General features: G+C 39.5%; 1 protein-coding gene across 1 annotated transcript in view; it reads left to right on the plus strand.

Annotated features, from left to right (window-relative positions):
• Nucleotides 1-16,759: 16,759 nt before the first annotated feature.
• Nucleotides 16,760-27,118, plus strand: part of CCDC93 (coiled-coil domain containing 93) — a 37,752-nt gene continuing 27,393 nt past the window's right edge. The window contains exons 1-6 of the mRNA XM_064661522.1: nucleotides 16,760-16,900; nucleotides 17,940-18,053; nucleotides 19,709-19,803; nucleotides 22,152-22,263; nucleotides 24,727-24,825; nucleotides 25,564-25,620. Of these exons, the coding sequence (XP_064517592.1) occupies nucleotides 16,859-16,900; nucleotides 17,940-18,053; nucleotides 19,709-19,803; nucleotides 22,152-22,263; nucleotides 24,727-24,825; nucleotides 25,564-25,620 (519 nt within the window). The 5' untranslated portion in view covers nucleotides 16,760-16,858. The remainder of the gene's footprint in view (nucleotides 16,901-17,939; nucleotides 18,054-19,708; nucleotides 19,804-22,151; nucleotides 22,264-24,726; nucleotides 24,826-25,563; nucleotides 25,621-27,118) is intronic.

Raw genomic sequence — 27,118 nt, forward strand, 5'->3', positions numbered from 1 at the left:
GTACATCCCTGTGCCAACACCATGCAGGGTTTCACAGGTCTCGTCCCACCTTAATAGTGGGAAGAACAGGTTCATACTCTGTGCTGATTTTGCAATTGTCTTCAGTTTTATATTAGTATTTAAGTTTCCTTTTCACACATAACTTGTCTTTAGACACACCAGCTTTTGAGGAAAGTAATTAATTTACAGCAACATTACTTAGTTCATCCAGCAGGCTGGTTGTGCCTTATTAATGCCTAGGTACAAGACTGGGTTTTTTCTTCATTCTGACAGGGATTCTTGGAGTCTCAATGAGCAATTAGTTTAAAAAAGCTGTCCTGGGGAGACAGAATTAATACTAAAAATCCCAAGCCCCAACTTGAAACGCTTCAACATATCTGAAATTTTGTGTATTTTTTAATTCATTAAAGGATACATTATTAATGAACAATCTTCCCAAAAAATACCTGTCACCTATTAAAAAATAAAAAGTAATATCTTTTTTAAGGTTTTACAAGTTAATTTCAATAATTTTCATTTAAAGGAAAAATATAATGTCATATTCCCAGAGATGAATGAATGTCCTGTTTAACAGATGATGCTTCAAGAGTTGTTTGGGGGGTTTTGTGTTGGTTGGGTTGATTTTTTTTTAGAATGACATTTTCAGAAAGCATAATTACCTCAGGAGTTGACTTTCAAAAGACTGTTGGTGGCATCAGCTTTTTCTTGTCTTTATTAGAGCTGGTGGGAGCCAAGACTAGATTGTTGGCTTTTTAACATCTGTAAACTACGTGATACCTGCTGCAGTAGGAAAATAAATAGCCAACAGCAACGCATGAAGACATTATGTGTAACGTGGCCTGAACTAGTACCTCACTAATGTGTACATAACCTGCTTTAGAGAACCATATCTTAACCAGGCGAAGGGCTTAATTATTATTGATTAGTTCTGCCCACTCTTCCAATATCAGTCGTTATTGAAATAATCTCTGTGTCCCTCATTAAACATGCATCTGTTTCCATGGGAATGCATTTTTAAATAAGAAGTGCTATTTGAATATTATTGGTTTCACTGGTTGTTCAGGCATTTGGTACTGTGGTTGCCCAATCTGTCATAGTTAATCAACTCTCATCTCTTAACACTGGCTGCAGTTATCAATGAGTTGAGGATTAATATTCTGGGCGAAGCAGATGATAAATCATTTGTATATAATTAGTGTACAGCAAGGTTACAGCTGACATGAATTTTTATCTTAATTATGAGAGAAATTTGTTCCATTAATTTAATTTAGTTTGCATGAGTGGCTAGACACCTAACAAAGTTAATCTTACACCTGTCATTACAACATTAAGGAGAGGCTCATTTTCAAGCTGTAGAAACAGATACTCCAGTATATAAGGATAATGTTGCTCATTCTGATGTGAAAATAGATGATCGTAGACAGAAGATATAGAACCTACTCTCTTTAAAGACTTCCCAAAGGATTTATGTGCGAACATTACACAGATTCAAATCCAGTTGCTGCTGTACTGAATGGACTAACTTTCCTTCATTCTCCTTCTGTACTTCCTCACAAAAGAGGCATGCAGTGCTTACAAACAAAGGGGAAGGTTTTCCCCTTATTTTTATGGATATGTATTTTAATTACTCTAACTATAGACATATAGTTAACATGTGACAATGCCATAGCACTTGTATGACATGATATCTGCATTAATGGCTATGGGTGAGGAAATACGTGCTGCCTGCAAGCCAGCCTTCTTATTTATGTGAAAAAGAATTATTCATAACTTCATCTACTACACAAATGGCAATTATGCAGGCATTTCTGAGGTTTCAGCACACTGAATAAACCTAAATTCTGTGTTAATTATCCAAGCAATTATCAAGTCTGATAAATCATACATGATTGATAGATAAGGTGGGGCTGTTTGGGTAACAGGATATGGTGTTAGTTATTTTGCTGATAATTAACCAAGCACCTAAATGAAACAAGACTATTTGTGGCATCCCTTATAAAAATGTTTATCTTTATAGATTTGTTGATTATAGTTATTTTATTCTGGTAGGATGACTTCGAAAAAGAAAAGCCAATACCCGAGTCTTTTTACAGCTAATGAGATGAGACTGAATACAGTGGAGACAGAAATATAACTGAAAATTGCATTCTGCACTAGCTCAAGCCCAAATACATATTTGTAATACAAGCCACAGTCTCCTTCACATTTGCAGCATAAAAATAACCCTCAAACAGAAACATTAATTGAACAGTAACTCAGATTAATGTTTTGTAATATTAGTTCACAATTATTACTCTCAGCTAGGGTCAAGAAGTATATAGTTGGATATTCACAAAGAAATGGCTGATTTAAAAACAAAGAGCTCTAATGGAATTCAATAGTGCTTTTCAGTCATTCCAGTTGGCATCTCTATTACCTGAAATGATTCACAGTCCATTATGGGAGCTTCCATGCTAATAGAATGTCTATCTTCTGTAATACAGACACATCAGGGCACTAACTGAGAATCTGTCACAATGAATTTCATCTAGATTTCACTTCATCTCTTCATGGACTGTAAAATTTGCTCTTGTACAATGCCTAAATTTACTGTGGGTAATTGAGAGAGATCTATAGATGCAGCACACAGTAAAAAGCCGTTTTCCAAAGATCTATTGTAAATTGTGCAGATTTGGTTCAGTTGGGAAAAGAATATGGAGTGCTGGAGACCACTCTTTGCTAATTAAATGTTTTTGGTGAACTCTGAAAATATTTTGAATAGATCACAGTGAACAGAAAAGTGAAAACAGCAATCCAGTTACAATGTCTCTCTTGCAGCTAGAAAGGCAATGAAAAAGCTTTTGAAATCTAAGAAACCCAAAAAAGAGGTAGGCAAATGAGTGAAAGTAAGCTCCATTACCCCTTGTAAGACTTATGGATCATATCAAGTAGTCCTATGATATTTATATCTGTCTTGTGTTTACATAGTGCAAAGTGGGATATTACCCACTTAATCTGACTTCCTCCAGTTCTTTAGAAAATCCTTCTTAAATAGGGCAGGCAACTCCATTTTATTTTTGTGACTGAGATTATTCATCTTCAGTGAAAATGTTGCTGTTAAGTTCTATGCATGGACTGTTGATAAAAAATTAAAATAACGTTTAATGCGTGGCTCATTTTTTTTCCCAGCTGAATACTTACTGCTCTGCTCATGAAATAGATATGCTGAGCATTTTCAACCCTTTCTGTCTTTTTTTTTTTTAATTTTACTTGTTCCATTAAAAGCTAAACGAAGTTATTGGTATCCTTACTGATCACAGACTTTAATATTTGTTAGACAATTACAATTGTGATATATTCTATAGCTTTTTTCCTAAGCCACAAACAGAATAATAGCATCACGCTCCACTGCAAGTGAAGTGATCTCAGCCTTTACATTAGGAGAAAATCAGAATGGTATGACTGCAGTTCATTACTGAAATAGGTAACTGATGAACTGAAAAGACAAAGGGCATTGTTAAATGAAATGTCATTATTAGAGCTGTTCATGTTTAACAAATGTACTGTAAGTTAATTCAGTGGTGCTTTCTCCAAAGTTCTCTGTAGGACATTCACCATTCATGTTTATGTCTTCACATGTTCAAAGTATTTTTATTTTCTTTGTGAAAACAACACTAACTAAATCTTAAATAAACACCAGTTAAACCGTTGTAAAAAATGATACATCAACTTTTGTCCAAGGTTTACCTCCAGAACTATGGCTCACCCAGTGATCTCTGAAAGACAAGCCTTTTTGAATGCTTTTAAATGTTTATGTATATTATATTTGCATAAATGCCTTGTTTTCCTTGAAGGAAAATGGAAGGTAAATCCAGAGTTTCATGGGGAAAAGATTTAGTCTTCAGACTCCAATTCAGCAATCTATGACTATGCAACAAAGCACTTTGGCACGTGTTTAATGTCAGGACCTGAAGCATCTGTTTTAATATGTTGCTGAATTGGGGCCTTAAAGCTCAAGCAGAATCTTGGACCTTGTATTTTAAGAGCTGTGTAAAAGTGGTGTTCTGATATTAAATAAAAAACATATCATACTTTCAGCATCTGTGGGAAACTGTTTGCACTGCCCCAGAGGTGATAAAAATAATTTATGGACTCAGTATTTCTCACAACAAGGAAATGACCTCAGCTTTGGCAATCTGAGGTAGTTAGTGAAGCTTTTCTGCTACATTTATAGGTCTACTTGAGCTACATATTCTTTGACCTGTATTTTAGATTTATTGGCAGATACATAAGTCACCGTAAATAACCTAAAAAGCAACTGATGCTCTGTGCATTTTGTGCATGGGCTGATTGACAGATTAAGAAGGGCTCCTTCTTCACAAGTGATTGAGACTTGTACCCTTGCCTGTGATAAATATGTCTGCTGGGGTGCCATGTGAATTTTTTTAACCAAAAATTTGAATACGACTGGAAGATTAAAAGTATATTGATACCATAGGATGTGTAAATATGAGCTTGAAAAGAAAATATGTACTTATGCATGCAATATTAAGGGAAATCAAACTCTTGGGAGCAGCCTTAAAGCCCTCTCTTCTCTGGGAAGTCTCACTGGCTTGGTACCTCTCTTAGGAACAGGAGTGCAGAGTCCAAGCCTCTGTTGCAGAGCATTAATGGTCCAAAAGAGCAGGGCAAGAAAGGTTCCTCTGGTACCTTTCCTTCTGCTATGACAGTACTGACATTGAGATCAGCACTGTAAACAGCTGAGGACTTCACCCAGAGCTTGCTTTTGTCTTAAAAGGTTTTGAAATAAAGATTTGGGCCTTGAATGCCCTATTCAAGGCACTCCTCCAGTGCTTTGCATAGCCCTACAGGACTGAGTAATTACCTCTGTATGTGAGGAGGGAGAGTCGAGCTGGTTTTTCTCGGGTGAATCAGGCCCTGAGCAGTAAATAAGGGAAATAGATGCTGTATTTGATGGTCTGACATCTGATTGGAACTCACAGACCCCACAAGTATGTTTTTTTCATGACATTGCCATGGAACTAATATATTAATGACATCACATAGAAATCCCTACTATCTTTTCTTCCCTTTTTCACTTTAGGCAAGGAACTTAAAAGTTACAGTCAAATATCTATACTGACATCTCCATCATTTGCCTGCCAAAAATCGGAAAAAACCCACCCCCCCTCTGCCATCCTGCCACCAGAAGTGAGAGTAATTTAAAGTGTAAGGCAGGAATGTAAAAGTTTACTCTCAAACTCTTTGTTCTTTGTGGCTTTAAACTGATATCTTATTAACCCTTTCACACACTCTTTTTAGCAGTAAAAAAAAAATTGGCAATACAAATGTTTTAAAACAACCCATAGTGATTCACTCTCATTCTCTCATATGTAGCATAGGATACATAATAAAGAGTAAAAGCTTACTCACTTGAAACTGAGCTTCATCCTCATCTGTTCAGCTATGCATAGGTTTTAAATATGGATGTAAGAAAGAATTACAAGAGATTTTATCTGTATCACCAAAGACATCACAAACAAAGTAAACATGACCTGGATTACTAACAGATATGGATGAATTAATATTTTCTGCCTCTTGAATGTGCTACAGGCAACCTGTGCATTGGAAATGAACCTTACACTGTCTGAATATGGGCAGAGCTCAGTGAGCTCTGCAGCAGCACCATCCACCAGGCAAAACATATTTTCTTGACTCATTTCCCCTCATTTGTTTAACTTCACTGCCATCTGCTGTTAAGGAAGGGAACCTGGTCCACAGGCCCGAGAAATAGCTGTGATGTGCCCAGGTATGCCTTGCCATAGTACTTCCAATGTTTACACATTTTTGATGTGCTGTAAAGGACAGGAAGGAAATAGTTGTCCGTGAGATTTGTGTCCCATGGGACACTGTGCTACTGCTACCATTGCCAGGAGTTCTGCTAAGAGGCCAGAAGATGCTGTGTCCTACTGAATTAAGTGTTAAAATGGCCCCTGACTAGATCCAAAGCAAGCCTGGCCCCTCGCAGATTGCTGCTGGTTGTCATCTTGTGCATCCTTATACCTCACCCAAGGGAGTGTTTTATCACTGATACACCTTGTGAAGACTCCAACGACACCAACATAAGTAACACCTTCCTTCTTCGGGCATGTTTCCCTTCTTCATCTTCCTCCTCCTTTTGCTCTAGAGAGAAAGTCTTCCTCATGTTCCTTTTCACAGCACTATTGCCCTATGTTCCATAAAACAGATCCTGGGAAATCCCATCTTTTCCACCTAGCTTAAAAGAATGTAGAAGAACAGCTTGAAAAGTAATGAGTCATTATAACATCTCTCATTTTGTGCAGTGGAAGCACTAGGCAGAGAGGACTGGAGCAGATGGATCACCAGCTCTTCTCATTCAGTATGTCAGGTAGTTCCTTCCAGTCTAATTCATTGATGCTGGCATTTTCACTGCGCTTAACAAATAAAATAACTCAGTATGGGTAATGGATTGCAGCCGGGAAAAAAACTAAAAAACCCCTACCAAACAACCCCCCCCAAGAAAACCCCCCCAAACTGTATATATATATATAAAGGTTATGAATTAAAAAATAGAGTTTGGTTATGGAAAAGATGTTAAAAATGGAATATATTCTACTAGTGATGAGTGCAGTTAAAGACAGGAAGTCTGTAAAAGCATGACATTTTCTATTTCTTCCTATGTATGTGTATCCAGCTTTGACTCAATGACTTAATCCTTTGGCCTGGTTCAATATAAAGCAACAGAAAACTTTGCTTTGACCACAGTAGGCTTTGGCTGAGACTGTCAGTAAAACTACTGTGGAATATAAAGTGATATTTGAAGATTAACCTAAATACTGTGTTTAGATAGTTAATCTGATGGCCTTGAATGGTAAATGATGATATTACAGTTATATATATACATTTACTACAAATAGTATATTTTTAATCGACAATGTCAGGACTAGGTTCTTGTCAGTAGCAGTTTACTACTCAGGTATTAACTCTTTCCCCATGGCAGTACTTTCAATCTCCTTGCTTTTCTGATTTATTTTTTTTTCTAATTACTAAAAGGCTTGATAATCAGTACATCTGTAGAAAAAACAAGATTCAGTCTATCTCCCCTTATGTGCTAGCAATGAAATTGCATTTCAGTCCTGATCTCAGAATATCTGTCGCTATCAAAGCTAAGTTATGAACTATATGGCAGAGAAAATGTAGCTCGATTTTTAGATACTGTGTTAAGTGCAGACATGGCATAAGTTAGAAAAATCTTATTTTGCCTTATAAAAGGAGTGAATTTGATATGGAATTGAAGAAGCATGAGAATGGAACACCAACATGCCAGTTCTTAAGTAGAACAACATCCCTCGGGGCAACAAGATTTGCATGAAAAAGTCTCATCCAGCATTGTTAGCACAGGATTGTGTCGTGGTGGGCAGAATGTATTAACAGGCATACTCATGTCCAGGCTTCCTGAAAAACCTCAGTATCAGACATGGAACAAAATACTCTGAAAATGAAAGAGTTAAGGAAAAAACTTTGGAAAGAAGTTGGACTAGAGCTGACCACGGTCAAAGGCCAGAGATGCTGGATTTTTTTCTTTACGTTTTATTTTTTCATAAAGTGTTTAAAGTACTTGTCCTGACTCAAACCCTTTCACCGTGCATTTCTTCGTTTCCTCGGTTTCTCCTACGACACGTGGTTATTCTCCTGTGAACACCCACTCTTTTGCACAACCACCCATCATATATGCAAGCAGACTTTCATAAACTAAAATCTCTTCAGAACTGACTCAACATTTGAAATTTGTTGGAAAGTTCATGGGAAATCACTGGCACTTGGTACTTCTGACTTAGTGCATGGCATGAGAGCCACTGCTCACCTTCTCACTTTGGAACTCCCAGTCCACTTTATCTTATTGAAAGCAGACTTGAATTTTCTCTCTCACACAGACCAGCACAGGCCTATTTTCTCTGAGCCACTGTGAAACATGCTGCTTCACTTCATACACACTTCCAGAAATAAAGGCAGGCGAATCCTGATGTGATGTTCTGATAGAGCATATGCAGCTCATTTCATCCTACTTTCTAAACCAAAAAGTGGCAGGATTTTTTTTTTTTTTGGCTACACAAAGGGAGAAGCATAGCAGATGGATCAACTACAAGACAGCCAGTTAGGGAAGCTAAGACCAACAAAAAGGAAAATGCACTGTCGGATTTTTCTTTAAATCTGCAAAGAGAAAGGGAACTGGGTGAGAGAGTCTCGTCAGAAGATATGATGACAGAGAAGTGGCTTTAAGCTCAGTAGAATAGTCAAGGTAAAAGGTTAATTATTGTCTCAGTGGAAGTTATAGTGCCTGAATTAATGGGTGCAACTGCACCTCCTCTGTTAGAAGCAGTTCCTGGATTCAGTCATTTCTGCTCCATGTGGACTGTGCTGAACTGCCAGTGTATAGCATTGCTCCGTGCTCACTGCTCAGCTTCCCACCAGCCCCAGGCTTCCCGAAGTGCAAGGAAGTAATGTCTGCTAAGTCCATTCTGCAGGGAATGGACAGTTTTACAGGATGGCTTTTTAGTTTGCAAAGAGTCTGAATAAGATAAACAACACATCTCTGCAACCACAGGGCATCACAGCCTGAGGTACAGTAAGTTCTCAGAGCAGGGCCAAGAGATGGGAAGCTGGAAGAGGTTACATTCCATACAAAGAGACAGATTTAGGAGAGAAGACATAACTGTACATCTATTTCTTATAGTAAGCAAAAGCAACGTGGATCCCAAGAAAGAAGTCACCAGCAATGGAAGCAGAGCTTCCTAAAGCTTTTAAAACTTTCTTTTTGAATGAGCTGTGACTTTATTGGCCATTCTGAACAAACTAGACTGGACATCATATGGCATATCCCAGGTGTTAGTGTACCAGTAGGAATTTTCCTCCTAATTTCAAAAGTCATAGAATTAACAAGGCATCCTTTTCCATCTTCTCTTTCTAGAAGGCATAGTCCCTGGTAACAGGGCATGCTTTGGGGATAAGCAGTATAACTCCAAACATATTACTTCCAGCCTTTCGAACTCACAGGAATATGAACTACTGGAGACAGTGGAGAAATCAGTAGGAGAATTCTACAACAAAAGACTTCATTAGCCTTGAACTGCAAAAAAAAATCCAGCACAGTCACTGGAGTCAGACAAACTGCTGCATTTGAGGAGACTGATAAGAAAAATGCTAACAATCTTGGAGGCAAATCTTTGTCCTAAGCGGCCCTGCATAAAGGATATGAAGCTGTGTAATAAGACATTGCCAATTCTCCTTGTTTGTATTATGAACCTTGCAGTATTTGATGTTTGTTTATAGCCCAGCTCCCAGAATCAAGAGATTAGGTGAAAGTCTCTGTTTCAATTAAGAAACAAAGGTTTCCTTCATTTTGTGTTGCTGAAAAAAGGTGTGCAACCCTCTCCCCCCCAAAAAAACAGATAGAAAAACCTTCATAATGATGTATGATTTAGATATATTAAATTATCTAATTTAAGTTGATTACATTATTTATGAAGACTGAATTTTTAATGTTCATTATTTAGTAACACTAATGATGCTAAACTCAAGGGAAGTTTCTTCTTTATTTTGCATGTAGCTCTACTAGGTGACTTAACAATTGAGCTGGAACTTGAGTCTTCCGGGCTTGGGGCTCTCTTGTCTTCTATTTTTGACTTCTGAGACTTTTTCTGACTCTGAGAAGCCTTAGAAGTCTTGTGCAAATTGAAGGCTAAATCTTTTGGAGATGTAACTTTTTCCTCCCTCGCTCTTTTGGGCAATAATGGACCTGTTTTCCAAGTTACCATTCAGTATGAGTGATTTTTCTCTGACTTATCAACTACTAAAACCTTCCTCAATATTCCTCACTGCACAAACAGCAGACTTATCAGTTGAGTGTTTCTGCTACAAAATGCTCAACACTGAAACAATCCTAACACTTTTAGAGGGCATCACTGGCTGAATAAAGATTTATCACCCCACTGCTGTGAGGAAGCAGGACATCACTTTTCTTTCCTGATAATCATGGTATGCCCTGTGCTGGCTTATTCAGAAATGCTGCTCAGTTTTATTCTAGGTGACATTCTGATGATTTTCTTTACACTTTGGGGATGTAGTGCTGTATTATTTTATCAAATAAAAGATTAAATCACTATGATGTGAACCAGGTTCATATGATAAATTAGAAAATAATATTGTAATTATATGAACATTTTTTCATTAATTATATACTTGAGTCCCACATCACAGTTAAGAACTTCCATGGTTTCAACATTCTTGACCTTCATCTAGTTTTTGGCAAGGTTCCCTGATGTCTAGGGGCTTTTGAAGTGTAAGGGTTAGTCTGCACAAAACACAGACTTAGAAAACCAGTTCTTTGCAGACTAAAATTCCAGAAAGTGTTTTCTAAGGTTATTATAACTACCAACTGCTTTTATAAATTCCTAACTAAACTCACATTAACTTGACCTTGAATTTTAATGAAATGGGCGCCATCATCATTGTGAAAAAGAACCTGTTCAGAAAAACTCTGTATTTTATTTGTTAGCATATTTGGGTTCAATTTGTGCTGAAATTAGCTATGATTTGCAAATAACAGTCAGGTTAAGATCTATCCTTTTTCCTTACCTCTGAATAGCTAGAATGGCAAAAGGTAATTCATTTTTCTTCATAATTGCTTCTGTGGAAAAAGAAAATCTTTGAAAAGACAGCTAAGCCAAGTTTCTTGAACGCTGTAAGAAAATACTTGGATCACACACAGAAAAGCCTTGAAATGTCCAGTGCAATAAAACTTGGGACTGCATTTCATGGTGCCCATAAAACCTTCTCCAAAGCCTCCTAAAAAATGTCTCAGAACAATTCATAAAATGTTTGATTCAAATTACAAGAATTTCTCAGTGATTTAAGGGACAGTAGAAATAAGGTCACTGTCAGCCCCGATTTGTTTTCAGGATGTTCACTATTGTACTCCTTATGCATAATTGAATAATGAATTAAAACACATTGAAACACACTGAGGCAGGCTTTCCAAAGCACAACACACCAGGAATGTATTTTCTAATGGCAGCAGAATACAGTGAAGTGCCTGGTGTCACCAGATGGTGCTCTTCCACCATTTGTCAAAGTGTTTGCCTGAGTGTAAGCAGGATTTGATTCTTAAAAACATCTGTGATTCTAATGGCAGTTTTGGATTATGCCAGAATCTACTGCTTAGAATTAGTCTGAAGATGGAGGGAGTAGTAGTGAATGCTGGCAAAATTTGCTTTTCGTTTAGGATTAAGTTGCAGTCAGAGTAAAATTCCTAAACATTGCTTGGTGGGACTCTTTCATTTCAGAACACACACATGTATAAATTACTCAAGTTAAACTTGATGTCTACCCAGACAACACACAGCTATTTTTTTCCTGCAGGCTATTTTCCTTTTCGCTTAGCTCTGTCCAAGGTTGCACTGCCAGCGCTCACCTTGTATATCTACCTTTCTGTCTCTTCTACCCCTACATCACTGATATTTTCTCTTGCTCCTCTTACCACTTCTCCTCCTTTTCGATTCTCTTTCACAGAAATTGATATGGAAGAAGAAAGCCAAAAAAAAAACTCCTCCACCTTAGATCATCATTCTCTTGGGGGTGAGGTGTATCTCTGAGAAGTCTATTACTGTGTCAGATTATCTCACTCCATGGGGAAATTAACTGTTCATTCTTACAACTATTTGAAGTTAAGGATGTGCCATATTATTATGACATGTAGAAGGTAAAATCTAAATCCATATATTTTGCCTAAAAATGCTACAGTGCAAATACACATCTCTCTGCCCCTTTGTAAGGATTTGCAAGCCAGTAATCCTTTTTTTAAAAAAAAAGTATATTATATATTACTGGGCTTTTTGTTTTCCAACAATTCCAAATCAGTTTTGCTCATAAATAAATAGAAAAACAAAGCAAAACATTACTTTACTGTAATCTGACACAGCTGTGATCTGAAATTTAATATCCTAGCCCAAATCATAGACTTAAAGTGCAAAGGTTCTCATTTTCTTTGTATCTTCTTGGGTAGAGGCTCAATGACTCAGACTTAATTAGTTGATTCATAAAAGACCTCTCCCATAGATTAATTTCTTTTGAATGTAACAGCTACAGATGACCTGAGACTTTCATAAGAGAAGATGTGTAAAGGCCCTGTCCTTCACTATAGGTAACTACTTTGTGTCCGGGTGTGCTGTGCCTGTCCTTGCCTGAACTTTGGAATGTATATCCATGTAGAAACCCAGAAACTCCTCAGTAGCCTGATTTTTCATAGCAGCACTCTCTGAAAATCAAGCCTCTCAAAAGTTTCTTGAAAACTGAAGTAGCCAGAATGACTAGTTACTTGAATATTCTGATCACAATCTTTGAGTGATGTGATCAAAATCACAGCACTCCAAAAAGAGAAGTTTGGTAAAAACTTCAGTATTCATCAAATACTTTGTTAGAATATTCTCTTATTCTCCACACAGATTCGTATGAGAGACCTTGCACAGATGAAATCAGAGAGAGGACCAGCCACCAATTTTGTCAGCTTCTGTCACATAGACCATGAGGGAGCTGTGCTTTTTTTCTTACCAGAGCCTCAATATTTTCACAGTCTTTTCCTCTACAAATTCCACAGGCCATAAGGTCTTTTGTCTTCTTCCTGCTTTAAAAAGGAACTACTATGTGGCCCCTTGCAAGCTACATCACCAAGATGACCATGAGCAGGAGCTTCTTCTGTTTCCACATTCATTACTCCCACCTGTTTTGCCTGTGTTTGCCTTGGATTTGGTTGGGATGAACTAACCGGTAATTGAGCTAAAAATGTGCATGTCCATATTGCCAATCTTAATAAAACAATATTAAAAATGACACAAACATAATTTTCAAGGAAAAAAAATATCTTCTTGTCAGCCTGTATGTTTTAAACTATTAAATGCTGAGAATAGGAATTGTTCAGAGGAGAGACTGAATAGGACCTTGGCTGGACTGGACGTTCTAGCTGTCATCCATGAATAGGAGAGTGGGCATGTTTAAAACATCACTATTTACTGTTATGTGTGACTGCTGAAAGGGCACAATACCTTGCAAAGCATATCAGCCCATTTGATAGGATGCAATGGTCTGCTGCAGCCCCTAACAGTGGCTACTGTAACAGGTCTGTGACTTTTTCATTTCACAGTGCACAGTCTCACTTCCACTGATGATAACTGGGAATTTGCAATTGCCTATTGAATAGTTCCCTATGCCTACTACATCTCAGGAAATAGATGAAGGGGAGCTGAACTATAAGGAGATGGGACACAACCGAGACAACAAATAAAAAGAAAAGTAAATGCATGCAGAGGAAGATACTGCTGCTGTGCCCTGCAGTATCGCTAATTCCAGAAACCTGGATGAAAACAAGGAATCATTTTATTAGGAATCAGGATGGAAGTGATCTCTGTGCTGAAGCTGCCAGGCAACTAAATGCATTGAAAACAGAGCTCATCCAAGATATGAGCCACAGAACACATAGCAAAATTTGATACTGACTTTGGAAGATGTGGGTTTAGTTCCCTACGGTTGGCTTCAGCTTCTCCTGTAACTAGGAATACAACTGGGAAGATGCAGTCATGGCAGTATGGAGGTCCATAGTCCAGTGCAGTCACTGGGATCCTTTCCATTTACTCTGAGATCTGTCCATGACACTGTGTTTTATGGAACACATAAAAGAGTGTTGTACCAGGAATTTATACTTACATTATCTGTATTTTATCTATCATCCAGAATTTATGAAAATAAACATCTTTTAGGCCTTCCCAGCATAGAGAATATTGGAAAGTGACTTAGGTTACTTTATTTATCTAACTGCGTCTGCCCTACAAAGTGAGGAGCCCTTGCTGTGGCTGTTACAACTCCATCTCAGATTTTATTCTTTTGTTTCAAAAGAAACAAATATGTGCTAAAAGATACAGTGGAACCTATTGCTACATTTTCAGTGGTGACCGAGTCTGATGATGTCACAAGTCCAGGCTGAACAGCAAAACGAATCACATGGCTATAAAAAAAAAAAAGGGAGGAAGCTCTTTATCTCAGTTCATGGGATTGAAATGAATGAAATTGAAAAATCAAGACAGGATTGTTCAAAGCAGTTGCATCAAGAGTCAGAGCTCACTTACCGTCACAGATCAAAATAAGGGATGGGAAAGGGGAAGGGAAAACTAAGACTAAAGCTGAACCTGCTACAGATTTGCAAGCATAAAATCTAAAGATCTGAAGGAAGTGGGTTTTTTTGGGGTTTTTTTAGATGGTACCCCTCTTGGGACTCTTTTTAAAGCTAACTGGTGCTTAGGAGATTGATTATCCGAATGTCAGGGGACAACGGCTCTGCCTGGGTAACTGGGTGAATTCGCATCACAATTAAGTATTAGGAAGCAATGCCTTTGCAGAGTATTTTATTGAGGTTCAAGTGATCAAAGATGAGTTGTAATGACAAAAGAGATACATTTTTGTATTTTTGTGACTTTCTTTTTCCTTTCCCAACTATATACCAGGTGAAGGAAAATTCCAGCTTTCACTGTAAAGAAGAAAAATGTTTCCAGTCCTTATGGTCTCATAAACATAGAGCAAATTAAAAGACCCTATTACATTTCTGTAAGTACATCATTTCAAGTCAGCTTTGTGATTTTGGGTTCCAGTTGCATGAGTTTTAAAGTTCATAGGAGTTAATTAACCCTGTCTCACTCCTTTGCTTTACTATGCTCTAAAAAGCCAGAGAAACAGTTCAGTTTCCCAGGGTAGGTTTCTTCCCTCCATTGTCTGATACTCAGTTACTATTGAAGCCCCTAGTCCGTACTACCCTTGGCTTTTTATTTATTGTTTTTCTTTCATGTGTATCTTTTAAAGAGAATTTTATGACCATGTCATAGCTCAGAAAGCTTTTATCCAAGTTGGTGTTTCTTTTCAGCAGTTACCTTGCAACCTTCACTGACTGCTGAATCTGAAGGTCACCTTCATCCATTTAAACTCTCCTTGTTTAAACCCTTCTCCTTGTCCCTGCTTTTTGCTTGTTTGTTTCAGTCTTCCTCTCCACGGCAATCAAATTAGTGTCATACAGTTCTCTGTGAGGAGAAGGCAGACAAAAAGCAGAACACCCATATTGCTCTGGTGACCACGTTAACCTCTGTGACTGCATAACAGTTTTCTGCAGCTCTAATTAAGACATGGCCTGTGGTTACACCAGCACATGGTCTGATCTTGTCTGGCATATTTTTGCTTTTATTGTTACGATTGTTTTGATCACTCCGTGAGGACAGCAGTCAGTATGGACTGGCTCACATATGCTCTGCTACCCTCCAAGGGATGGGAACACCACTCTTGTGTGGCTTCTCCTGTTCCTTGACCTCCCTGAGATGCTTCTAGCCACAGTCTAGTGCATGGTTTACTTTTTATAATGCTCTGTGTATGGCAAAGAGCCTGGAAACAGAACACCTGCGGTAGACTTGAAAAGAGACCACTGTCACCTACTTCTGAAGCCGTCGCCAACAAGAATGCTGTCCTGTCCCCATGCTATGCCATGGTTTGCTACCAAGCTGTTACCACCCATCAAATCCTCCTGAATTAGTGTGATTTTATTCTTGAGTCCGAAATGTGTTGGCACCCAGACAGGGCATGGGCACAGCATCCAGCCCTCAGCACACACCCATCGTCCCTCAGGGTCTGCCCAGTGCTGCCAAACCCGGGATGTGAGGCCAGGTTCCAGTACATCCAGGTGCCTGCCTTCCCACCAGGCTACACTCAGACATGGCCCCATGATGTGCCCACTGCTGGGGGACAGAGGCAGCACCACATTGTGGCAGTGCCAGGGTTACTCAGGATGGGACTGGCCACAAGTCCTACGAGGAACAGCTGAGGGAGCTGGGGGTGTTTAGCCTGGGGAAAAGGAGACTCAGGGATGACCTTATCACTCTACAACTCCCTGAAAGGAGGTTGTAGCCAGGTGGGAGTCGGGCTTTTCTCCCAGGCAACCAGCAGTGGGATGAGAGGTGTGCCAGGGGAAGTTGAGGTTGGACATTAGGAAAAATTTCTTCACCGAAGAAGCGATTAGACATTGGAATGGGCTGCCCAGGGACATGGTGGAATCACCATCACTGGAAGTGTTTACGGAAAGACTGTACATGGCACTTTGTGCGATGGTCTAGTTGACAAGGTGGTGTTTGGTCACAGGACAAATTCGATGATCTCAGAGGTCTTCTCCAACCTAATTGATTCTGTGATTCTGTGACCTGTGTGCAGGGCAGAAAAAAAAGAGAGTTAAAATCCCCTTCAGCAATCAGGTCACCAAAGGGAATCCGGCTGGCAATGAGGAGTGTCAGCACCCTGAGGGGCATCAGCGGCCGTGAGGCACCTCGCGGTCACAGAGCACTCCGCAACTTGTCCTCCATGCCGGCGGGAGGCCTCAGGACCCCTTGGAAAAGGAAAAAATGAAGGAAAAAGCGCAGCGCGAAGCGCAGTACAGCTGAAGGGAACCACCCGGCGCCTGAGGGCGGAGCCGCGCTCCGAAGAGCCGCGGGCACGGGGGCACCCGGGGGCGCCCCCAGGGGCGCAGCCCGCGGGCGGGCGGGGCCGCGGCCGTTGCGCTCCGCGCAGCCCGTCAGTCACATGAGCCACCGCCCTCCTTCCCCCGCACCCCTTCGGCCGCGAATGGCACGGCCCGGATGCGCTTGTACGCAGGGAGGGTGCGGGCGAACCATTGCGCGGGGGCGGGGGAACCCGGCAGCCGCCGGCCGGGAACACCCCTTCGCCGGGGCGCTGCGGCGGCGGCGGCGAGCGGACGTGACAGCGGCGCGACCGGCGGACCGCGATGGGGGTCCCGCGGGGGCAGGAGCGCCAGGCCCCGCAGGAGGTACCGCAGCGCTCGCTCCCAGCCCCCCGTCCCCCCGAGGCGCGGCCGCTGCTCCCCCCGGCCCCGCGGCACCGGCGTCCCCGGGCTCACCGCCTTCTCCTTCCCGGAGCCTTTCCGGGAGCCCGGCGGTCGCTGCCGCGCCGCGGGCTCGGCCCGGGGGCGCGGGGGGCGCGGGGAGGCCTGCGGGGCTGCCGGCAACGCTGTGCGGGTCACCTTCGGTGCTCCACCGCCCTGCCGGGGCCCCGCTGCCGGACGGGATCGCCTGGCTCCCGCGGGAGCGAGGGGAGAGCAGGAGGGTGTCCGAAACGCTGGAGGTGGGGAGGGTGCGCAGGTGGGTCCCTGCAGCCCCTCGGGGCAGACCTGCAGCCCTGTGACCCGTCTCTCCGGCTTAGGGCTGAGGTGTGTGGGAGCTCTGCGCCTCTCCTGAACCGTGTGTATCCCTGGAGCTGTGGGGTTTCATCCTGTAAGGTGGGGACAAAAGCGATGTGGTGGCTGTGCTGGTGCTCTGGGGTCGCTCTTCGGAGCACTGGAGCTCTCCGGTTTGCCTGTCACACTTTACTTTTGTCACTGCTGTGCTTTGAAATTGCATTACCCCTCCAAAAAGTGGAATTCCATGTGGATTTCTCCTCCTGTTTTTGTAAAAGGATTATAGAAGCGTGTCCTGGTTTTGGCTGGGGTAGAGGTTAAATTGAGGTGTGTGATTTTATGAAGCCTGAAATTGAAGGAAATGTGCAAAATGGAGAATAAATTAAGTGGCTTGTGGCAATAGGGCGGTTTGTCTAGCTGGAGGCAAGCAGTGGACCAGGAGTTTCAATAGGAAAACCAGATTAAAGTATTTAACTGGGTGAAAAAAATGTGATGTTAAATCCATGTAGAAACGTACCTGTTTCTTTAATGTCTTTCATATTAACAACCAAGTTGCATATGGTAGTCAAGATTTTCCCTGATGTGTGGTCTGTGCTAAGGTTAAGTTTGGAAAATGTTCATTCTTCAAATGAATGAGAAATGCTCAATTAGTGTTGTGTTGTTTGTTTGTCAGGTTGAAACGAGAGAAGATGAGGAACAAAACATCAAGTTGACTGAAATTTTGGAATTGTTGGTGGCTGCTGGGTATTTTCGAGCAAGAATCAAGGGATTGTCACCCTTTGACAAGGTGAGACCAGTGCAATATTTTTAAACCCTTTTTTAAAGTATATGAGGTTCATGTATTTCGCTAGTTTGTTTAGCAGTGTTGGGTGACTTTATAAAGGACACTTGCAACCTGTGAGGCTTTCTTGTGTAAATAATTCTGCAAATGACCTAGTTTCAGGCAGACAGGACCTCCTCAGTCTTGAAAGATGATTTCGTGCAGCAAGGCCTGTTTTAAGGGAGACAGTTGGATGCAACCTAATTGCTGTCTGCTTTTTTTGTGGGTGTTACAGCCTGTGGGAGAGTCGTATCCAGGGAATTTCCCCCCTTCTCTCAACTGCAGTTAGAATAATGAGATTTGATACTTGTAGAAAGCCTGATAATTTTAAAAGCAAGTATTCGTTAATGAGAAATGAGGAAGTATCTGTGTAAGAATGGAACAGTTATCCATGTGAGATTATTTTGGGGCTGTTTTTACATATATTTAGAATGTCACATATGTTAACCTTTCATTGTCCCAGACAGGAAGTGTGTGATACTGACAGTGAGCAAAGTTCAGGTTGAAGAGAGATTTCTGAATTGTTTCAGTGCTGACTCTGTGAGAAATTCCTAAACCAAGGTTTGAAAACACACAACTACAGAAGGCTTGAAATGGACGCTTCTGTTTTCTGCTCTTTGATCATAGCATAGCCTCGCTTTACAATGCAATTTTAGTTTCTCCAAACTCCTTGATATTGCTAAGTGTAGCTGCTCAGGAGTCTGTGCACACAGGCACTGAGTAGTTTGAAAGAGAGTGCCCTAGGATGTAACAGTGTTGCATTTGTGTGAAGAAGTCAGGTTCATACTTACCTAAGAACAATTGCAAAGGTATCATTTTACGACAATGCCCAACCTCACAAAAAGGAGCATTGCTATTGCAAATGCTCAAGGTGCTAGTGCAGAAGGGATTCTGGAGGTTAACTGTTTCACAGGGGAATGTGGGACGGGTGATGTGTCAGAAACCTTGTCTAGAACAAGGTTCCCAATTTGCTGGGTGATATTGGTGAGTTACTCCATATTTTAATCCCTTTCCTGTTCTTTGCCTTTGCATATATTTAGGTTATCTTGCCTATGTTTATGCAAGGTTGTCTTTAAATATTTATATGAAGTTGATGAAATGGCTCAGGAGTTTAAATATGCTGAAGTATATGTCAGATTAGGGCCTGAAAGAGAGATTTCTGTAGAGCTGAGGATTTCCATTGCTGGTATTGTGTCTAACACTTGTCTTAGCAAGCAAGGAATAGTACTAGCAAATGTGTATGTATAAAGGTAAGTACACGAATGCAAAAATTAGGATCCTTGATAAAATTTTAATCTGGTCACTTTTTAGAGATCATGACATTTAACATACTGTTGTATGTTAAACATACTTTGTTTTATCCTTTTTTTTTTTTTATTCTGAAAGCTGTTTCAAATCTAAGGCTAAATGAAGCTAAGAGAGGAATTTAGAATATCAATAACTGCTGGTTTTTTTCTTGTATATGTGTATTGTATGTAGAAGTTGATATGGTTCTGGTATCTATTTTGGTCTCTCTCTATGAGAATACTGAGGATGGAGAGAACACTACAGCCTGTAAGACGTATTTGGTTTTACCTCTTCAGTTTATAATGGAACTAACTCTGCTGTTGTTCCTTTGATAGGTGGTAGGTGGCATGACGTGGTGTATCACTACTTGCAACTTCGATATCGATGTTGATTTATTATTTCAGGAAAACTCTACTATTGGTCAAAAAATGTAAGTTGGTTAAATGGCAAGTGGGGTATTTTAATTCTTCTTAAAAAAGAGGAAGCAGGTGGGGAAGGGGAAGTTACCTGCTATTTGCCTGTTTCTAAGAAAGATTTTTAGTCCAAGTTTCCTGCTTTTCAAGACTGCCTGTTTGCAAAACATTGCACAAGTTTCTGGGTTTCTCAGACTGTAGTTCCACAAACTCTAAAACCAGAAAGAAGTTAATTTCAAAAAAGGCAGTGCTATTCTCGCTGGGCTGCCATGCTCTTAAATGCTTTCACTGCTTAGTAGGGATATGTGTGGCTCCTCACCGAACTGGATTGGGAACTGATCCTGATTAAACCCTATTAAAAAAAAGAAAAGAAAAAGAAAATAGTTTTAACATGAATGAATTCCTGGATCCAGTTCTCTGCACAGCTGCACAGATGCTTGTGCTGGCACAAGGGGGTGATGCAGAGGCCAAAACAAAGGGCAGAGGGAGACCACGCTGCTGGAAACTGGAGTGCAACATTAGAAGACCTTTCCTGAGTACCCTCTGTCTGCAATTCTGCTGTGTAAATAACCTCTGACTCTCCTTTATGGTTCTGGGTTGGAATTGTAGGCATCAGCAAACAGAATTTAAAGCATGTCATTGTTGCCAAAATAGTTACCTGCCCCATGCTGGGTGGGAGATTTCCTTTCTCAAACTGACCCAATGAAACAACTCTGTTTTGATTAATTTCTTATGCATGGAATTTGCTCATAAGCCAGCTAATTCCTGTATTAGGGAGGTTATAAACTTTTTTTATGCTGAGAAAAGGAACACATTCCAAACACATGCATATCTGTGATAAAAGAGCAATAATTAAAATTTGCAGAAAGTAAGAATAGCCTGACAAGTTACAGTGACATGAAGAGACTTCTTTGCTCAATGTAGTTGAAAAGAACATCTCTCTGTGCTGTTTTCTTGAAAGTCGTTGAGCATTGGCAAGGCTGTAACACTTTTAAAAGTAAAGATTTGTGGGTATTGCCATTGCCCTTGGGGACATTCAGATTTTCATAGATTACTAACTACATAAAGCATTGCCAAGTGCAAGGAATTAAGTAGAAGCTAGGAATGAAGATGGTGGTGATAATTTTTATAATCGCCAGGTTTTTATGATTGCCATCGTTGTTATCCTTAAGAACAGCAGGATAGGAAATAGTTAAGTTGTCCTGAAAATGTTCTGTTATTTTTCCAGCTGACTGGATGCAAAACTGGCAAAACAAAAACCAGGCTCTTTTCCCAAAACAGCAACAATGATTTATTTGTAAATCTGAAGTGTTCAGAATCACACAAGCATAGGCTGTTTTGATGTCCATGTAATGTTTACATTGGTGGTGGCTCAGGGCTTCTGTGGTGTTCTCAAGATAAGGAAAAGTTAATTGTGTTTTCTCAGTATTATTCCAAAGACATTGTGATGGTGTCCTGTTATTTAATTGCTGGGTTGAAATAAACACAGGCGTACATTAGGAGAGGACCTTGCATCTGTTGGATAAAACTTTTGTTTTAATTGCATTTGCTTTGATTGTGCTCCACTTCCCTTTAATAGGTATAACGTTTCAGGCTCTTTTCCCAGGCTTTGGTCTCATAGCTCTTGCTCCTGTTTTGTTCTTCCGGAATATCAGTTGTCCATTTGGGCAGTACTAAATATCACTGAGGTCAGTACTGGACCAGTTACTTTTTCTCCTTCATGGAGAAATAGCTTTGGTTTTCCTAGTAAATTTTTCATCCTCGGTGCTGACACCTACTTTAAAAATGTACTTGGCATCACTTACAGCAAAAAAATTCCTTGCCCTAAAATAAAGAATTTAGTGGAAACAGGATGAAGTTTCTGTAGATGAATCCCTTGTGGTAGTGTAATCCTTTCACTTTACCAGATCCTGCCTGAGCTCTAGAATGAGACAGTTGCCAGCAAATTCAGTTTTACTCACTTGAAAACTATGTGAAGTATACTGTGTACTTAGCTTTTAAGTGCAATATATATTTAAAACCATCAAGTTTCAGGACTAGCATCAAGGTATGTTTTGGGAGTTCTGCCAAACAAATTTTAAGTCTTTACATTTGATTCTGTACTTTTTAAGTGCATATCTCTTATTATAATTGTTCTTAAAGCTAGTGTGGGCATATACTAGAATATGCAAAGGTGTTTGTAGATGTATCTTACCTGGGTATTTCATCTGACCAGACACGAAGATTTAGAAGGTTTGTGTGTAATACTATAAATAGAAAAACTGCATACAGTGGAAGCAACTTGAGGGGACTTAACTGCGTTTGCAAAAATAATTTGTAATTTACAAAAGAAAAACACATCTGTGTTTTTGTTGTTTTATAATAGTGCCTTAACTGAAAAAATTGTGTCAGTATTACCAAAAATGAAGTGTCCTCATCGTTTGGAGCCACATCAGATCCAGGGACTGGATTTCATTCATATATTTCCTGTTATACAGGTAATAATAATTTTATGGTGTATTGATAGTTTGCTGATAAAGGCCATAAAACTTGCATAAAAAATTTAACAAAGCTTTGTATTATTGTTTGGCTCTTTATTTAACTTTGAAATGAATAGTCACAGAGAAGTAATTTAATGTTTTTAAAGAATGGAGTGACATTATGGATGATAGAATCCTTAAGTATCATTTGATCCATATTTAAGAAGGTGGCAAATCAAATTCTCTAAATCCTTTGAAATGGAGTCAGATTCTGCCTTTTGTGGAATACCTGCTTATTCCATAAGCTTAAGCACAGACTAAGTTATGAAGATAGTCAGTGAATCAAATGTGAATAAGACTAAAGGCAGTTGGGATTGTTTCTTTAAGCATAATACATCCTTAATTCTTATCACTTAAAAACTGTATGGGTGGAAAAATACATTACTCTGACAAGCACCACTAGCTAAGCATGTGCATATGCATAGTTCTCAAGTTTATTAAGGTTTAAGCTAACACTTGATGTTAGTGTTACACAGCTACCTGTGGTATTTTGAGAATCCTTGGCATGTTGTTATCAGTTTTTGATTTTCCTTTCATGTGCACACAGGAACATATCTTTGATACATAGGGAAAATAAAGACTGTTAAGCAAGCTTTTTTTTCATTAAATATCTCACTACCTCCTGCCTGTGAAGGAATTTAGCAAGAATGGAATCTAAGTTCCAGTTTGTAAGAAGTGGGGAAAACATCCTGATGCTTTGTCTTATCTTCTAGTAGGAGTCTCCTGAGCGAAACCACACTTAACTGCACTCCCCACAAAACATTCCATGGTGTGTGCTACTGTTACACAGCTTTCAAGCTGTTCTGATGCAGCCTAAGGTGGAAAGTTTGTATCTTGTTAATAAGACTTTTTACTTCTGAACTCTTGTTTCCTACACAAAAAAAAAAAAAAAAAAAAAAAAAAAAAAAAAAAAAAAAAAAAAAAATCCAATCCAGGTGAATTTCTTTCCCTGGTCACTTAATGACAAGGAATGGTTACGTTTATTAAATACTAGGCTTCTTTCACAGGAAAAATATTACTCCTGCTGTAAGAACTATAGCACAAGGTATTCTTTTTTCTGACCTGCTTTATCCAAAATCCTGGTTTGAGATATTACCTCAGGAAAGGAGAAACATTAATTCTAAGCAGGGAGGAAATCTCCTTCTGGGTTTCTCTGAGAGCAGTGGTTCTCAGTAGCTGGCCAGTAGGTGGTATAGCTGACCCATACTTGAAGAAGTCTTTCTTGATTTAGTTTTTTGTCTGTAGAGGATCTTTTTTTAGAAATTGTGGCTTTCTGTCAGGCTCCTGTGAAACTCTGCCTGCTCCACACTGTGGGTTCCTCATTTCATCCCAGCCAAGACAGGCTTTCTAGAAAACTTGCTGATGTCACCAGCATACTCTGTTCTGAAAAAGACCATGCAAGAGCTATAAAATGCTGACTACACCATGTAGGAATTATGTATTTGATAATGACACTTTATTCAGTGCCCTGTTAAATTCAGGATTCCACTTGCTATCTGTAAATCTCAAATCAATGCCCAACTAATAAAAAAGCTTGCTCTTCTGCCTGGCATTGTGTCCCAATACCTCTTGCACTGTGTAAACTAGTCTGGTGGTCTTGACAGGAAAAATTTAGATGAATCCTTCCCAACAGGAAGAAATTAGGTTGGGTTGGCTCACTGCCACAGACTGTAGCAGAACTTTAAGAAAATAATTTAAAAGAATTCCCATAACAAATATTCCAGTGGGCAGAAATGTCGCTGTTCTTCCTGGTAAATTGTGCTTATGTTCACAGACAAAAGTATGTACACAAACTTGTGTTGAGATGTACTTTGTAATTAATAGATTGCATTTTCATCTCTCGTTGTCATCATCTTCCCCTTGCTTTCCAGGGGTTCATGGTTATAGCACAGGAAACAGTTGCTGGTTCAAACTTGGATCCCAAGATTGATCTCATCTCGTCTCTTATGTGACCTCCTGCACGGGCTGTCAACAGCCAGCAGGATTTATCTTCTCCGACGTTGTTTAAAATGTACTTCAATATTTTGTGGCTTTTTGTGTGGTCTTATAAATGTCAGAAGTCTTTTTTTCTTACACAGGCATGTGGTTCTTCATGAGCACTTCATAGGCTTGAAGATACATCTTTTCACAGTGGAGCTGTAGTTTTTTATAACAGAGATCTATAGTAGGAAAATTTCATAAAAGAATCATATGCACAGAAGAAGAAGAAATTTGAAGTTTATAAAATAGCTTATGCTGAATCACTTTGTTAGGATTAGGTCCCTGGGTTACCATGTTTACAAATAAAAAAATCACTTGTTCTTGTTTCTGTGCTTAAAATGTGCTTTTAGCTTTTATCATGTATTAAAAATAATTATGCAGCAGTTTGTTGTTTGCTGCTGTTACTCTTCTTCTTTCGACTGATAATTTTTTTTTTTTCAGTGGCTGGTGAAACGTGCAATAGAAACAAGGGAAGAAATGGGAGACTATGTCCGTTCTTACTCTATATCACAGTTTCAAAAAACTCACAGACTGCCAGAGGTACGATGAAGCCAGTTCCTGTTTCTGTTATGATGTGTCAAATGCTCAGGTGCAGTACCAGCTTCACAGCTCTGAAATCAGCACAGTACACCAGAGTTGCTTTTGCTATCATTTTGTTTTGTTTCCTTTGTATAGGAGGAGGGGTGGAATGAGCTTGGATATGTGCCTGTAGTGCAGAACTCAGTTTTATTAATTCCAAATTTAACACCTAGAACCCAAGTTTGTCTTGTAACTTAGTAACAGTATTAAAGGTAGATGGCCCTACTATTGAGATAGACAGATTTTACTAACTTGGAATGGTTTGGATTTTGTTTTGGGGTTTGTGCTTTTGTTTTTTGGTTAGCTTTTCGGTTGTTTTTTTAATTATTTTTAATGCTTAGAAACTAAAATAACAGTAGAGAATACTTTTCTCTTTTCCACATAAAGCCTATCACTGCTTCATTTTTTTATAGTGTAGTAAAGATTGGAGATCCCAGTAGTGTGCTGGAATTGCATTTGTGTCAGGTCCTGTATAAGCAGAGAGCAGGACTGCCAATCCGGATACAGTTTTAAAGACCTACCCAGCATCTGATGACAGAAGCAACTACATTTCTGTGTTACAAGAAATCACTGATGTTTCACCAAATAACTGGACAACTCAGAAACTATTTGACAACTTGGTTTCACAGAATCGTTAGAATGGTTGAGATTTAATCTCCATTCCTGGTCTTTTTCATTACCTCCGTTAATGTCTTTCAGGATGATGAATTTATGCAAAGGAAAGAGAAAGCGATCAAAACGGTTACTGATATCTTTGTAAGTATGTTAGATTTTTCCTTTTTCATGATCAAGAAACAAGTGGCTTTAGTAATGAAATGGTGGTAGTTAATTCTGTTTAATGCAGCCAGTCCTGGCTTTTCTCACGAGAAGATACCAATTAAGTTACATGTTGAGGTTCATTCTTAGAACAGGTCTCAAATGCCAATGTATCAGATTGAAAACCTTTTAGGTGTGCACTATATGAGTAGAGAAATCATATTAAATGCCTGCACAGAGGGTGTGGAATTCCTCACTATCAAACTAAACTCACCAAGTAGCTTACAGTAGACTCTCAGTAGACTGTTTGTTTGAAGCTATCAGCAGTTGGACTATTTATCTTGAAATTAATATAGTGATGACCTCTTCAATTTAAATGTCTGCATTTCAATGCTTGTCTTTTTTACTTGTAATTAGCTGTAGAAGTACACATTCTACTTCAGAAATGTTTTCTTCAAGTGGCAGATGTTGGTTGGGAAAGGTGGTATCACCTGTGTTCTCCCTCCCTCTTCAGGTGCAGATCTTTTAACTCTTGGATAAACCGCTTGTTAATATTTTTTGAAAGCTTGTTCATGAATACTACAATGACATGTAACATATCTAGGCTCTCTCACTCATACCTAAATTCAGCTGCCTAGCTAGCAACTGAAGTTTCTATCCCTGGAATTTCTGTCCTTGCTTTCTAGTTTCCCTGTTTGCTTGGGACCATCAGTTCACCATTCCTGACTCCCCACAGTTTGCTACTGTTTGTTTTGGACCATCTTGATAAATTCCAGTCCAGCATTTGAGAAAGGATTAAAAATCTGGGTTTGATTTGATTAGGTCATTTCCAGGGATCTTCAATAGATGGTGAAACCCTACTCTGCAGAGAAAACCAGTGATATTTCAGGTAGCTCTACCAGGCATCTGAACTCTTCATGCACAGGTGGAGGTGTCCACTGCCAGCATAATGAGCTGTGTGAGAGGTTGTGTGATGGACCAAACAAGTCATCTGACTTTTTTGTCACATTTTAGAGATAGTTGTTTTTCTGTACTAGTGACCTGAGTGCTGCTGAGCCTCATGGATGTGGTTGAGTTACAGTCTGTGTTTGTAGAATAAGGTCGCTGTGAAAGTCTCCAGGTGATGACCCATGCAAATCCCTTGTCAATCTATTTGAAAAATTGACCTTGCTTTGAAAACTTCAGTTACAGTCTCTTAAGTATTGTTCCCCATGGTTTGATTGTGGTTTTTTTAATTATTATCAGACTTACAATGAGTCTTTTACTCCACCCAGAAATACTTTGTCTTTCCACTGAGATGTTTTCTGTTTTACAAGTTAGCTCCCCTTGTACCTAGGTATCATTGCATTGTTTATGCACCTGTATAACCTTTTAAATTCAGAAGGAATGCAAACCTGTGGGATAAAGCAAATTCCAAATGTGAGTTCTATCAAGTAGCACTTGAAATTCATTTGGCTTCTGTTTATTTTCAATTTTCAGAATAATTGTCCTAGTTTTT

This window comes from Pseudopipra pipra, chromosome 7, assembly GCF_036250125.1.
Source record: "Pseudopipra pipra isolate bDixPip1 chromosome 7, bDixPip1.hap1, whole genome shotgun sequence".
Lineage (NCBI taxonomy): Eukaryota > Metazoa > Chordata > Aves > Passeriformes > Pipridae > Pseudopipra > Pseudopipra pipra.